The sequence below is a fragment of the Callospermophilus lateralis genome, chromosome 19 (genome assembly GCF_048772815.1).
Source record: "Callospermophilus lateralis isolate mCalLat2 chromosome 19, mCalLat2.hap1, whole genome shotgun sequence".
Lineage (NCBI taxonomy): Eukaryota > Metazoa > Chordata > Mammalia > Rodentia > Sciuridae > Callospermophilus > Callospermophilus lateralis.
The window spans coordinates 16,478,378-16,491,059 of record NC_135323.1 but is presented as its reverse complement, the minus strand read 5'-3'; the positions used below and the strand labels follow the sequence as shown (position 1 = coordinate 16,491,059).

Here is a 12,682-nt window from a genome sequence, read left to right as displayed (position 1 = left end):
TCAGCACCACATACAAAAATGTTGTGTCCGCTGAAAATTTTAAAAATATATATATATTTAAAAAAAAAAAAAAGGGATTGGGGATGTGGCTCAGTAGTGCACCCCTGGGTTTAATCCCCAGTACCAAAAAAAGAGGGCTTACTCCTGGGTTCTCCCCATTTTTCCTCAGGGCATTATTTTGTTCCTCTGAGGATGAAAGTGAAAAACAAGTACTTCTGAAATCTGGAAACATAAAAGCTGTGCTTGGCCTGACAAGGAGGAGGCTCGTTAGTAGCAGTGGGACCCTTTGTGATCAGCAAGTGGAAATCATGACTTTTGCAGAGGACGGAAGGTAAGCAAAGCATTGGTTGATTGTGACTATTAGATGGAGAAGCATTTCCTCACAGGTTTCAGAGAAAGGAGATGATTAGGATCCTGTTTTTCTGTATTGAATGTCTCAGTGCCAGGTTACCACCTAGAAGCAAGTCAGAAAAGCAGAGGCCAGACATGACAGGAAAGAAGTCAGCAGAGTGGGGAACATAAGTGAATTGAGTTTGATTATTCTTCAGACTTCTTTGAAATCTCTGCGTTCCCCTTATGTATTAGAAATACCTCAGCCAGGCTCAGTGGTACATGCCTGTAATCCCAGCAGCTCGGGAGGCTGAGGCAGGAGAATTGAGAGTTCAGAGCCTGCCTCAGCAATTTAGCGAGGCCCTAAGCAACTTGACGAGACCCTGTCTCTAAATACAGTATGAAAAGGGCCGGGGATGTGGCTCAGTGGCTGAACATCCCTGGTACCAAAAAAAGAACAAGAAGAAGAAGAACCTCAAAGCCAGGCTGGGGATGTAGCTCAGTGGTAGGTGCCTGCCTAGCATGTGTGAGGCCCTGGCTTTCATGCCCAAAGTCCCACCTCGAAGTCCTGGACCCAGTCCTCATTCCACACACTTGGTGTCCGGTGCTCCAGTGACCTTCCAGATGCTGACTTGACTACTTGGAAACATCCATTTTCAGTTCTGTGCTCTTTCTCCAGCTCTAGGCCTTTGTGCCTGTTTTTTAAACATCTTGAGGACACCTCAAATTCAACCTGTAGAAAACTGAACTCAGATATCTTCTTTGCCATATCCTTATTACACTTTTTCTTTTCTTTCTTTCTTTCTTTTTTTTTTTCTTTGATTTTATTTTTGTGCTGGGGATTGACCCCTGGGCCTTGTGCAAGCTTAACATGTATACTCTACCACTGAGCTGTACCTGCAGCTGGTTGCCCTATTATTATTCATCTTTCCTAATAACAAATGGCAAGGACCTTATTTGTCTTATTTATTCATGACCTGTGGCATTATTCTAGGCAAGAGACAAATAATTAGCTGGCGCAGTGACCTATGCCTATAATCCCAGTGACTTAGGAGGCTCAGGCAGGAAGATTGTAAGTTCAAGTCCAGCATCAGCAACCTAGTGAGACCCTGTCTCAAACAAAAGAATAAAACAATCTGGTGATGTAGCTCAATAGTAGAGCACTCCTGGGTTCAATCCCAGGACTGCAAAATAAAACAGAAATAAGTGTTTGCTTAAGTTACAAAAGTCTTAGAGATGGGAAGAAGCAGACAAATTTGTGAGAAATGAGACAATAAAGTCACTAAGACTTGGTGAGTGACTAGATTGAGAGGAAGGAGACAAGAATAATGTGCAAGTTTGAGGGATGGTCATTTGGGTAGATGGTTGTATAGTTGTTGAGATAGAAATGTGAAAAAAAAATGAGATTTAAAGAGAAAATTTGAGCTTAATATTGGATATGATGATATTGAGGTACTTGCAACATCCCAAGTATCTAATAGGAAAGAAATGTGAATTCATTGTATGAAGTTTAGAATATTCAGTTTTCTGCTTTTTTTTTTTTTTTTTTGCAGTGTTAGCTTAAATTTTATTACGTTAGTTCAATAACATGTGAAGGACTTCTTAGAAACTGCTTTGATGCTGGGCATGGTGGCGCACGCCTGTAATCCTAGCGGCTTGGGAGGCTGAGGCAGGAGGATCAGGAGTTCAAAGTTAGCAATGGTGAGGTGCTAAGCAACTCAGTGAGACCCTTTCTCTAAATTAAAAAAATACAAAAGAGGGCTGGGGATGTGGCTCAGTGGTTGAATGCCCCTAAGTTCAATCCCTGATACCAAAAAAAAAAAAAAGAAAAAAAAAAAAACTGCTTTAGTGTACAGTACTAATTTTTAATACTGTTTTAAATTCAGAAGCAAAGAAAAACAGTTTTTGATGCCCCCTGAAGAGACTATACTTACTTTTGGTGAGGTCCAAGGGATGCAGGAAGCTCTGCTTGGTACTACTATCATGAACAACATTGTTATCTGGTAAGCTTTCCCTTGAGGTCTTCAGTTTTCTCATCATTCAGTTGGGGTATGCCTCTGATTGTACAGGACAGTGACAGTTAGATAAGAGACTGTATAAACATGGTTGTTGTTAGTGGGGTTTTTATAACTGTCAGATGTTATATGCTTGTCTTACCAAGAGAGTTGCATTCATTTAGAGTAGACCAGTTTAAAATAAATGGAATTTTATTGTAAAAATGTACAGTTGTTTCTGCTTCTGTTTAATGGTTGAGTAATTTCTGTCAAATGAACTTTCCTACCTCAAATAACTACAAACTCTCGAAAAAAATATAAAAACAACCATCTGAAGACACCAGAGAGCAAGAAAAAGAAGAAAGATAATGGATTTCTCACCTAGAAGGAGGAAATGGCACAGAACAAGTTTTTTATTCTTAAAGCTTTAAGCCAGGGGCAGTCCCCAGGCCTGATTTCTGGGTGACAAAAAGCCTAATAGCAAACATTTTGTCCTGTCAATTTAAAGAACCAAAGGACAGAATTCAGGTGGCCACAGCAGCTAGAAAGTGAGGGAGAAAAGTCCTAAAAAGGAGACCAAAGAGGTAACCCAAAATTCTGAATATAATTATTACCTAACCACCTGACTGATCCTGTAAACTGCGTTACCCGGGTGGACTGTGAGCAATCCAAGTAAGGCCAAAAGAACTGAACTGGAATTTCAGCATTTGAAATTCAGCCAGGTTAGTTGTTTACTAGAACAAGCAAACAACATAATCAGTGTTTTCAGAGGAACCTAACAGAATCCAGAGTTTTTGCAACATATTGTATCAAGATATAATCCAAAATTACTAGATGTACAAAACATATGTAACATATTTGATAACATATAGGAACCAAATTAACAAATTTAGTATAGGAAAGAGTCCCTAACCACCCAGCCACTTTTTGTCTGAGTACAGGAGAGAGCCATATCCAGCTATAGGCACTTATAAGTTTAATTTGTTAGGGAAATATATTGACTTTTTTTTTCTCCCGCTCAATAGCCTTGTCTGTTAACTGTTTCCTTGGGACTAAAATGGGTCTTAGTAAGAGGAAGTTATTAGTGTCACTACTATCCTATCTATTATGTATAATCTGACCCCAGCCCTCTGGAAATAAACTAGAAAACATGGCCACTGAGAGAAACTTTGTCTTCTCTCCACTAGAGAGCCTCTGAAATTTGCCTTCATTGTTCTAGTCGTCCAGGAGACACCATTTCCAGAGACCCTGCCACCTAGAACAGCAGTATCTACTCCTGGTGCATTCCCCAGGGTTTGTGTGCAGTCTTATTTGAAGACAATGTTCTTTCTATAAGTTGTCTTTCTATTCTTTCTCCTGTTTCTATAGTCCAGACCTTAATTATTTGACTCAGGACTTAAATATAATATAATAATTGGTCAATATTCAACAATCAAATCATTTTCTTTCTTTTTTTCCGTGGTACTTGGGATTGAACCCAGGGGCTTGTGCATGCTAGGCAAATACTCTACCACTGAGCTACACTCCTGCCATGTTGTCTTCCCTTCACCTTCCGCTTCCCGTTGCTCTACTACAAAACTGTCTTCTCTGGTACTCTGTACTCCTTAGCTTCTTTTTTTCCTGCCCTTTTTCTAGTAGTAGACCTTTGGCATTTGGGTTGTAATAGATCACAAAGGTTGGGAGTGGGGAGGGATCTCTTTACTAGCCTTCCTTTGCAGGATATCCTGTTAAGGAACATCTTCACCCCACAGCTGCCTTGAGTTTCCTGTAATCTCAGTTTCACTGATGTTTCCCTCTTTAAATTTATATGGCCCTTGTTTTTTGCTTTCTAGTTACTACATTGTATATTTTTTCTTTTTTCTGGCAATTGAAGATAGGTGCCATGTCTTGCATCTGTCTTTAGTGCTTTCCCTAGTTCCTTGCCTAGACTAGTACTCAAATGACATCAATCATGTTATCTAAAGAAACTATCAGTTGACCTTTTGGGCTGTATGTAATGACTATCTGTTTGTTTGTTTGTTTGAGGGGGTTTTGGCATTAGAGATTGAACTTTACCACTAAGCTACATCTTCAGTCCTTATTTATTTTTTATTTTGAGACAGGGCCCAATAAGTTGCCCAGGCTGACCTTGAACCCCCAGTCCTCCTGCCTCAGCCTCCTCAGTGCTAGGACAACAGGCATGTGCCACCACACCCAGCATCACCTTCCTTATTTAACTTCTGATCTGTTAGATATCTTTAGTGATTCATGTTACACTTGGGATTTGAGTGGCCATATTTGGTAACTTGCTGGAATTTTAAATATTTTATCTTGATTAAGCTATATTTTCTGAGCAACATTTTTCATACCATAAAAAGATAACTGAATCTCTACTTGTGTCCCAATCTCTTTGAGGGATGTAGAGATGAATCATCTGAATCCTGGTCCCAAGGCTTCTAAAATCTAGTAGGTAAATAAGACTCCTTTACAATTCACAGTGTATAATTCCAGTGAAATTCTTTTATACTTCACACACATTCAAAGTGATAGAGGTTTGGGCAACATGCTTTGGGATCTGGGGAAAAAGCAATTACTGAATATAGAGCATATGCCAACTTCTGTAGGGGATGAATGATGTATTCTGGTTTTCCTAGTAGGAAAACCTTGCATGTGCCCATGAAATTTTAATTTTCTTTCTTCAGGTTTTTAAACACAGTTTCTCACCAAAGAAATTTCTGTATTTGTTGAATGAACATGTTAAATCCTATCATAGCATATATTAAATACAAAATGAGGCATATGGACAGTACTAGAATTAGATGAGAGGAGAAGACTGTGAACTCATAAGAGGAGAGAGGGTCTAAATTGAGATCCTGCATCTTGGAGGAGCTGGGACATCATCTCTGCAATGGGGAATGGACGGGAACTGGCCTTTAGAGGAAAGATAACTTGACCAAAGATCTAGAGCCACGGATATGCACAGTGTCGTAAGCTTGGTAAAATTTCAGGCAAGGGAGAAGCTAATAATGTAGTATTGCAGCACTGGATTCATGAGGGTTATAAATGTCGTGAAGGAACTTGGACTTCATCTTGTGGCTCAGAGTCACAAATCCTCAACAAAGCCAGAACGTGGTTCCCACAAATGTTCCATTTGTTCTTCTTCCTTGTATTCACCCTCTTTTCTACTTTCTTCTTCTATTTTTTACTCTCAGTCTTCCCTTCTCTTTCCATTAACTTGGTCTAGCTGTAGTGTAAACGTATAATGGAGATAGACTCTAGATCTGTTTTTGATATAGTCTCACCAATCAAGTTTGGTTTCCTGGCCATTGTCCCCCATGGAAAATTTAGGCATAGCAAAATCATAATCATAGTACTGTCCCATGTGCCTGTTCAATACCAAGTAAAACGAGATAATGGAAAACTGTTCTCATGGAATTTAGAGAGTTATCTCTAGAGGTGGAGCAGATAAATAGGTCTATTTAGCTAAGGCTAAACTATCAAACTATTGGCAAAGTTAACCTGTAGTTCTACTTTGAGCTAAATCTGTGAATAAACAAAAATGAAGTGCTGTATCCCTTAGTTTTTTCCTTGGTCACCTTTTATTTATGCTGTGATAAATAATATTATGTGAAAACCAGTTTGCCAGAAAAATGTGATAAGCTTATTTATTTCTGGTGTCTTAAGGAATTTAAAAACTGGTCAACTCCTGAAAAAGATGCACATTGATGATTCTTATCAAGCTTCCGTCTGTCACAAAGCCTATTCTGAAATGGTAAGTGCTGCTCTGGGACCGCATGGTGTTGACTTACATGCTGTTGTTGGTCTCACCAGCAGACCCTCCCTGTTGACAGTTTTTCCAAAACTGGATATCAGTGTTTGTTTTTTCATGACATTTATGAATGAAGATAAGTATTGGTTCAATGTAGTTACTTGTTGAATTTTCTGGCTTTATGACTTATAGTATAACATTTATTCCCAGTTATGAATTTGTTGACTAAAAAATATGCCTGTTATGAGATATGACTCCAGACCACATTGCCATAAATGATGTGAGATATGAATGAGTACCTTTAGAGAGGATAATTAAATTGTCTTAGACGTGTTTTTCTCTTGGGCTTAAGTGTTCTCAAATAGAAACAAACGTAGTTACTTACCATTGTTAATAGACTTAACTTACAGTCTAGTTTTGACATCCAACAGGTTGAAGTTAGTTGTCCCCAAGTGAGGACTAACCCACATGAGCATCTACTGTCAAAAGCCCAAGCAGAGGCTCAGTGCTCCTGTAGACACTGACTTGCTGGGTATCAGTGGTGACTCTGAGAGCATCAGCACCCAGACGCTCTAAACATGAACGATGTGTGATCTTAGAAAATCTGTCACATAATCTTGAGCCTAACATTTTTCATCCTTGAAGCAAGAAGGTTGGATTTGTCTCTAGAATTTATCTATTGTGCATTTAAATAAATTTATATCTTTTGTGTAACAGCATTAATACTTTCTTGATATTAAAACATTTAACATAAAGGTATTAGGTAGGCCTGACATGGTGGCACACCTCTACATTCCCAGCTATTCAGGAAATTGAGGCAGGGGGTTGCAAATATGAGGCCACCTGGACAACTTAGGGAGACCCTATCTAAAAATAAAAAATAAAAAGGACTGAGATGGAGCTCAGTGGTAGAGTGCCCCCCCCGGGTTCAATCTCTGTTACTACAAAAAACCCCAGCAACAGATGTTAGACACTAACAGTTCCCCATAAAGACAACCTTCAAAAATAGTAGTTCACTTTTTATTTGTTTGCTGGTTTAGTAGGCTGGAAATGAACTCAGAGCCTCACATGTGCTAGGCAAGTGCTCTACCACTTGCCTGCATCCCCCAGAGAGCACTGATGGGATTGGCATACTTTTCCATCCAGGACCACATAGCAAATATTTTCACCTTCCCTGAAAATAGTGTCTCTGTTGTAATTCTCTACTCTGCTATTATGGTATAAAATCAGCCTTAGACATATATGAATGGATGTGTCTGTATTCTAATAAAACTGTGAGCAAGGAAATCCGAATTTCATATAATTAACCATTTCAAACTGAAAAATATTCTTACCTCAGGAAAAAATAAGTGTTGGGTCAGAATTAGCCTGTGGGCCATCGTGTGTTAACTCTTTGTTAAGTATGTGGCCTTTAACATTTTAAGATTCTCAAGTTTTCTAAATACAAAGGTAATTAATTTTTATTTAAAAATTCATTCAAAAATGCAGAAAGTAGAAAATGAATGCTAATCATAAAATGACCTTACAGTTTAATTTTCCCTTGGTCCCAAAGAGAACTTTCAATGTATAATATGTCTGTATGTGTACATACATATTTGTATGTATGTATGTATACACACACTAATATTATTATTAGAAGTTGTAATTTAAAAACTGGGTGAGATTTTCCCACAGAAACAGCCATACATGACAGCATCTTTTGTTGTTGTTTTTGTTTATCTTTTGTAGTTTTTTTCTTCATTACCTTAGTAGAGAGTGATAGTGACTGAGTTTTAAATAGGCTATTATGGTCTGGGCTGACTCTAGTCTCCCCTTAAAAGGTGGTTTTTAGGGGCTGGGGCTGTATCTCAATGGTAGAGCATTTGCCTAGCATGTGTGAGGCTCTGAGTTCGATCGCAGCACCACATAAAACTAAATAAACAAAATAAAGGTATTGTGTCCATCTACAATTTAAAATATTTTTTAAGTTGTTTTTAAGGAAAAATGTGTTCTGAATTTCCAGAAAACAACTTGCAGGTGAGTATTTGTATTTCGAGGACTCCCTGTATGTGTTTCTGTGTCCTCCTTCCCTGTACAGCATTTCCGCAAATGGAAATTTGCATGAGATGTTGTAGTCATGGAGGAAGTCGATGGGTCAGTTAGATCCCTGCTTGGCAAGACTGGCCGAAGCACATATGGGGAGCCCTGTGCTCGAGAAGCTGGAAGTCCAGCCTGGTGGTAATGTCAGCATTCCTGTCTGAAGAAAAAATGAAGCCAGTAGTTCAGTCCTGGGTACTGTGGAGCCTGTTGATCATTCCTATTGTTCTTTGGTTTCTATCTCTGCCAAACATGCTCTTCATGGTGTATTTGGTTATTGATTTTTTTTTTTTTTCCTTAAATTAGGGGCTCCTGTTTGTTGTTCTGAGTCATTCTTGTGCCAAAGAGAGAGAGGCGTTGGGCAGCCCTGTGTTTCAGCTGATTGTGATTAACCCTAAGACGACCCTGAATGTGGGCGTGATGCTGTACTGTCTCCCACAGGGGTGGGCTGGAAGGCAAGTGCATGTGACTGCTGATCTATGGTTGTGACAGTTTGGAAGGCACTCTGCAGATATAAAAATGAGATACCTTTGTGTCACTTTAATGAATGGAAAACATGAACTACTATAATAATAAGGTTAAGAAGTAGGATGAAGTTAGTTGATTTGAGTCAAACTCCCAGATTCCCTTATATCCATTGATCCCTATGGGTATGAGCTTAGATTGCCTTTTTTTTTTTTTTCTTTAATGTATATTCAGTCTGGGTGCGGTGGCACACATCTGTAATCCCAGTGACTAGGGAGGCTGAGGCAGGAGGATCATGAGTTCAAAACCAGCCTCAGCAAAAGTGAGGCGCTAAGCAACTCAGTGAGACCCTGTCTCTAAATAAAATACAGAATAGGGCTGGGGACGTGGCTCAGTGTTTGAGTGCCCCTGAGTTCAGTCCCTGGTACCCCAACCCCTCAACAAAAGACATGTGTATTCAAGCCCTGTTTTTTTCTGTAAGGAAAATGTTTATTTTTATTTTTTAGGAAAATGTTTTAAATCACAGAGTATCGCACATTCTCTCTGGAATCCTCACAGTGTATGTTCTTTCCTTAAGACCTGAATTAAGGAACTTCTAAATACACTTTAGGAAGACATCCTCACTTTGAAATCTGACCGAGCCTCCACTGTGCAGGCAGTTGTTACTTACTGATAAATACTTCTACACGAGGGTACACTAATGACACAGTTATTGGCACCCCGGGGGGTTCTGAGTTGATAAACTTTAGAAGTAGTGGATATTGTTAGGTCAACAAAGAACATCTGAACATGTAAGTCCTAGAGACTACCTTTATTGATGTGTGAAATTAGCAGCAAGGATTGGAAAAATATAGTCAATCCAGAGTAGAGTCTAGCTTTAATAACTTGTAAGGATGGTTTTAATGCCTGTTTCTTTGGACCTTGTGCCAAACCTGCTTGTTCCAAAAGATAGTCTCTGTCCATGTACACTTGGCCAGCTGTGGCACTTCTGCAAATGTTTTTTAACAAGAATATCATAACTGAGCCAGGTGCAGTGGCTCACAGTTGTAATCCCAGCAACTCAGGAGACTGGGGCAGGAGGATTGCAAATTGGAGGCCAATCTTGGCAACTTAGCAAGACCTTATCACAAAATAAATAAAAAGGGGTTGGGGAATGTAGGTCTATGGTAGAGCACTCCGAGTTCAATCCCTAGTATCCCACCTGCAAAAATCATAAATATTATCTTCAATTTGTGTTTATACATAGAACTTGCTGTTTTGGGTGTGAAGAGAGAACTGTAGTAATTGCCCTAGAAACTGAAGATGAAGATAACTACTTGGTCAAGCATTTCCTTTGTCCCTTTTTTTGGGGTGCAGGGAGAATTACCAGGGATTGAACCCAGGGGCACTTAACTACTAAGCCACATCCCCAGCTTTTTTTGTTATTTTATTTTTTATTTTGAAACAAGGTCTCACTGAGTTGCTAAGGATGACCTCAAACTTGCAGTCCTCCTGCCTTAGCCTCCTGAGTAACTGGCATTACAGGCATGCATCACTGCACCCAGCTCCTGTTAATTTTTTTTTTTTTTAAAGAGAGAGAGAGAGAGAATTTTTTAATATTTATTTATTTAGTTATTTAGTTTTCGGCGGACACAACATCTTTGTTTGTATGTGGTGCTGAGGATCGAACCCGGGCCACACGCATGCCAGGCGAGCGAGCTACCGCTTGAGCCACATCCCCAGCCCTCCTGTTAATTTTTGAACTCATTTGTTCAGCAAACTTTGAAAGCCTATTTAATGCCAATCCTGTGGGAAGTATCTGTTTGGGCTGCTATAACAAAATACCATAAACGAGGTAGCTTACAAATAACAGAAGCTCATTCCTTATAGTTCCGGAGGCTGGGAATTCCAAGATCGAGGCACTGGCAGATTCCATCTGGTCAGGGTCCATTTCCTTATTCATGAATGGCACTTCTTCACTGTGTCTTCATCTGATAGAAGGGATGAGCCAACTTTTCTGAGACCTCTTTTATAAGGGCACCGTCCTGTTCATGTGATCTCTGCCCTGATGGCCTAATCACCTCCTAAAATCCTCACCTCCGAGTATCATGGTTAAATTTCAACAGATAAATTTTGGAGGAGCACCTTTATTTCCAATCTCGTAGAAGTTAGAAATAAATACAGAGACTGCTGTTAGGTGCACCAGATGCCGAACGTGGGGCTCGCATTGTTCGGGAGCAAAAAGATGGAGGAGCATCTAATTGGCAGTGCAGGTTCAAGGACCTTCCGAAGAGTAAAGGGTTAGGTATTCAGAGCTAGGTAGCAGTAAGGGGATAAAAATATCATTCTGTTCATTCAGAGAATATTCCCTGAGGCTGCATAGGCACCGGCTCTGCAAAGTGCTGATGATATGACACTGAATGATAATAATAGATAAAAAGCTTTTTATTTATTTATTTTAGAGGCAGGGTCTCACTGAGTTGCTAAACTCCTCGCCATTGCTGAAGCTGGCTTTGAACTCACAGTCCTCCTGAGAGCCACTGGGATTACAGGCATACGCCACTGTGCCCAGCTGAAAGCTGATTTTTTACTGAGTATTTCCTGTGTGGCATGGATTGTACTAATAAGTGTTTTTATTTTTGGTGGTGCTGGGAATTGAACCCAGGGCCTTGTGCATGTGAGGCAAGCACTCAACCAACTGAGCTAGATCCCAAGGCCCCCTTATAAACTTTTTTTTTTGATATTTATTTTTTTGGTTAGACATAATATCTTTATTTAATTTATTTTTATGTGGTACTGAGGATCGAACCCAGGGCCTCGTATGTGCTAAGCGAGCGCTCCACCGCTGAGCCACAACCCTAGCCCATAAGCTTTTTATATGAACTGTTTCATTCAACTTCACAACAGTCTTATGAAACAGATGCCCTTATTATCCTTATTTTGCTGATGGAATTAGTTTACGCCCAGGATCACATAACTCTTACATTCTAGAACTTGGAATCCAAACCCAGGTAGCTGACTGGTAAAAGGCAACCATATTTCTGCTTCATGGTGCTTATGGTTTTGTAGGGGAGACACCCCACCAAGTATGGCAGTAGGATAATCTCACCCAGTGCAAAGTGCTACGAAGATAAAACCAGAGAATGTAACAGAAGGGACAGGGTACAAATGTGTGCTCTTTCAGATGGTTCATTCAGTATGGCCTTTTTATGGCAGTGACATGCCTGATGGTGACAGGAATCCAGCCTTGCTGAGATCTGGGGATTGAGCCTGCCCAGGCGAGAGAATAGTAAGAGCAAAGCCACTGCAGGGGACTGGGTTTGGCTAGTGTGGAGAGCGGGAGGACGGCCTCCGGGGGCTGGTGTGCAACCTGAGGACAGGCAGGGACTGCAGTGCCACACACGAGCCTCTGGTCCTCTTGGGTTGGGCACTCACAGCCACAGGGAGTTTGGTTGGTGCTCTAGGGCTTTAGGGAACATGGTTTGGGGCTGTTTTTTGTTTATTTGTTTTGTTTTGTTTTTTTTTTTTACTTAAAAAAAAAACAAACTTTTTTGACATGTAATCTGAATTGTCTCTTCTCTGCGTGGTACCAGGTTCCTAGAAGGGGACGTGAAAGATCATTTTGCAGCAGCAGTCTTGACTTCTGGGACAATTGCCATTTGGGACTTACTTCTGGGTCATTGCACTGCTCTCCTTCCACCCATCTCTGACCAAAATTGGTCTTTTGTTAAATGGTCTGGTACAGATTCTCACTTACTGGCTGGACAGAAAGATGGAAATATATTTATATATCGCTACATATAAGTTAAGAGGGAAATAACAGTTTTATGGATATGTGTGGCCTCTTTTTTTCCCTTTGGAGTACAACTGTAAAGGAATATCTGAATGATGTTTAAAATAATTACTGTGTCCATCCAGAGAGACTTATTTTTATTCTGCTGGTGGTGGCACTACTGATCTTGAATATTTGTTTATACTTACTTTGGGGGAAAGGGCTTTAGGTCAGTTTTTGTATTCCCAATATTTGCACATTTGCTTTTAATAAGTGTATATAAAAATACAAATGTCAATAAATATTTATTTTGATAAA

At 39.9% G+C, this 12,682-nt stretch overlaps 1 protein-coding gene across 4 annotated transcripts in view; it reads left to right on the top strand.

Annotated features, from left to right (window-relative positions):
- Positions 1-12,682, top strand: part of Palb2 (partner and localizer of BRCA2) — a 26,120-nt gene extending 13,438 nt beyond the window's left edge. For 2 of the 4 annotated variants that reach the window (XM_076839941.2, XM_076839944.2), the window contains 5 exons: positions 170-331; positions 2,217-2,333; positions 5,988-6,075; positions 8,455-8,603; positions 12,186-12,682. In XM_076839941.2, coding sequence (XP_076696056.2) covers positions 170-331; positions 2,217-2,333; positions 5,988-6,075; positions 8,455-8,603; positions 12,186-12,396 — 727 coding nt within the window. In that variant the 3' untranslated portion in view covers positions 12,397-12,682. Of the gene's footprint in view, positions 1-169; positions 332-2,216; positions 2,334-3,511; positions 3,579-5,987; positions 6,076-8,454; positions 8,604-12,185 lie in introns of those variants that run through there. The other 2 variants (XM_076839942.2, XM_076839943.2) reach the window with 2 other exon arrangements.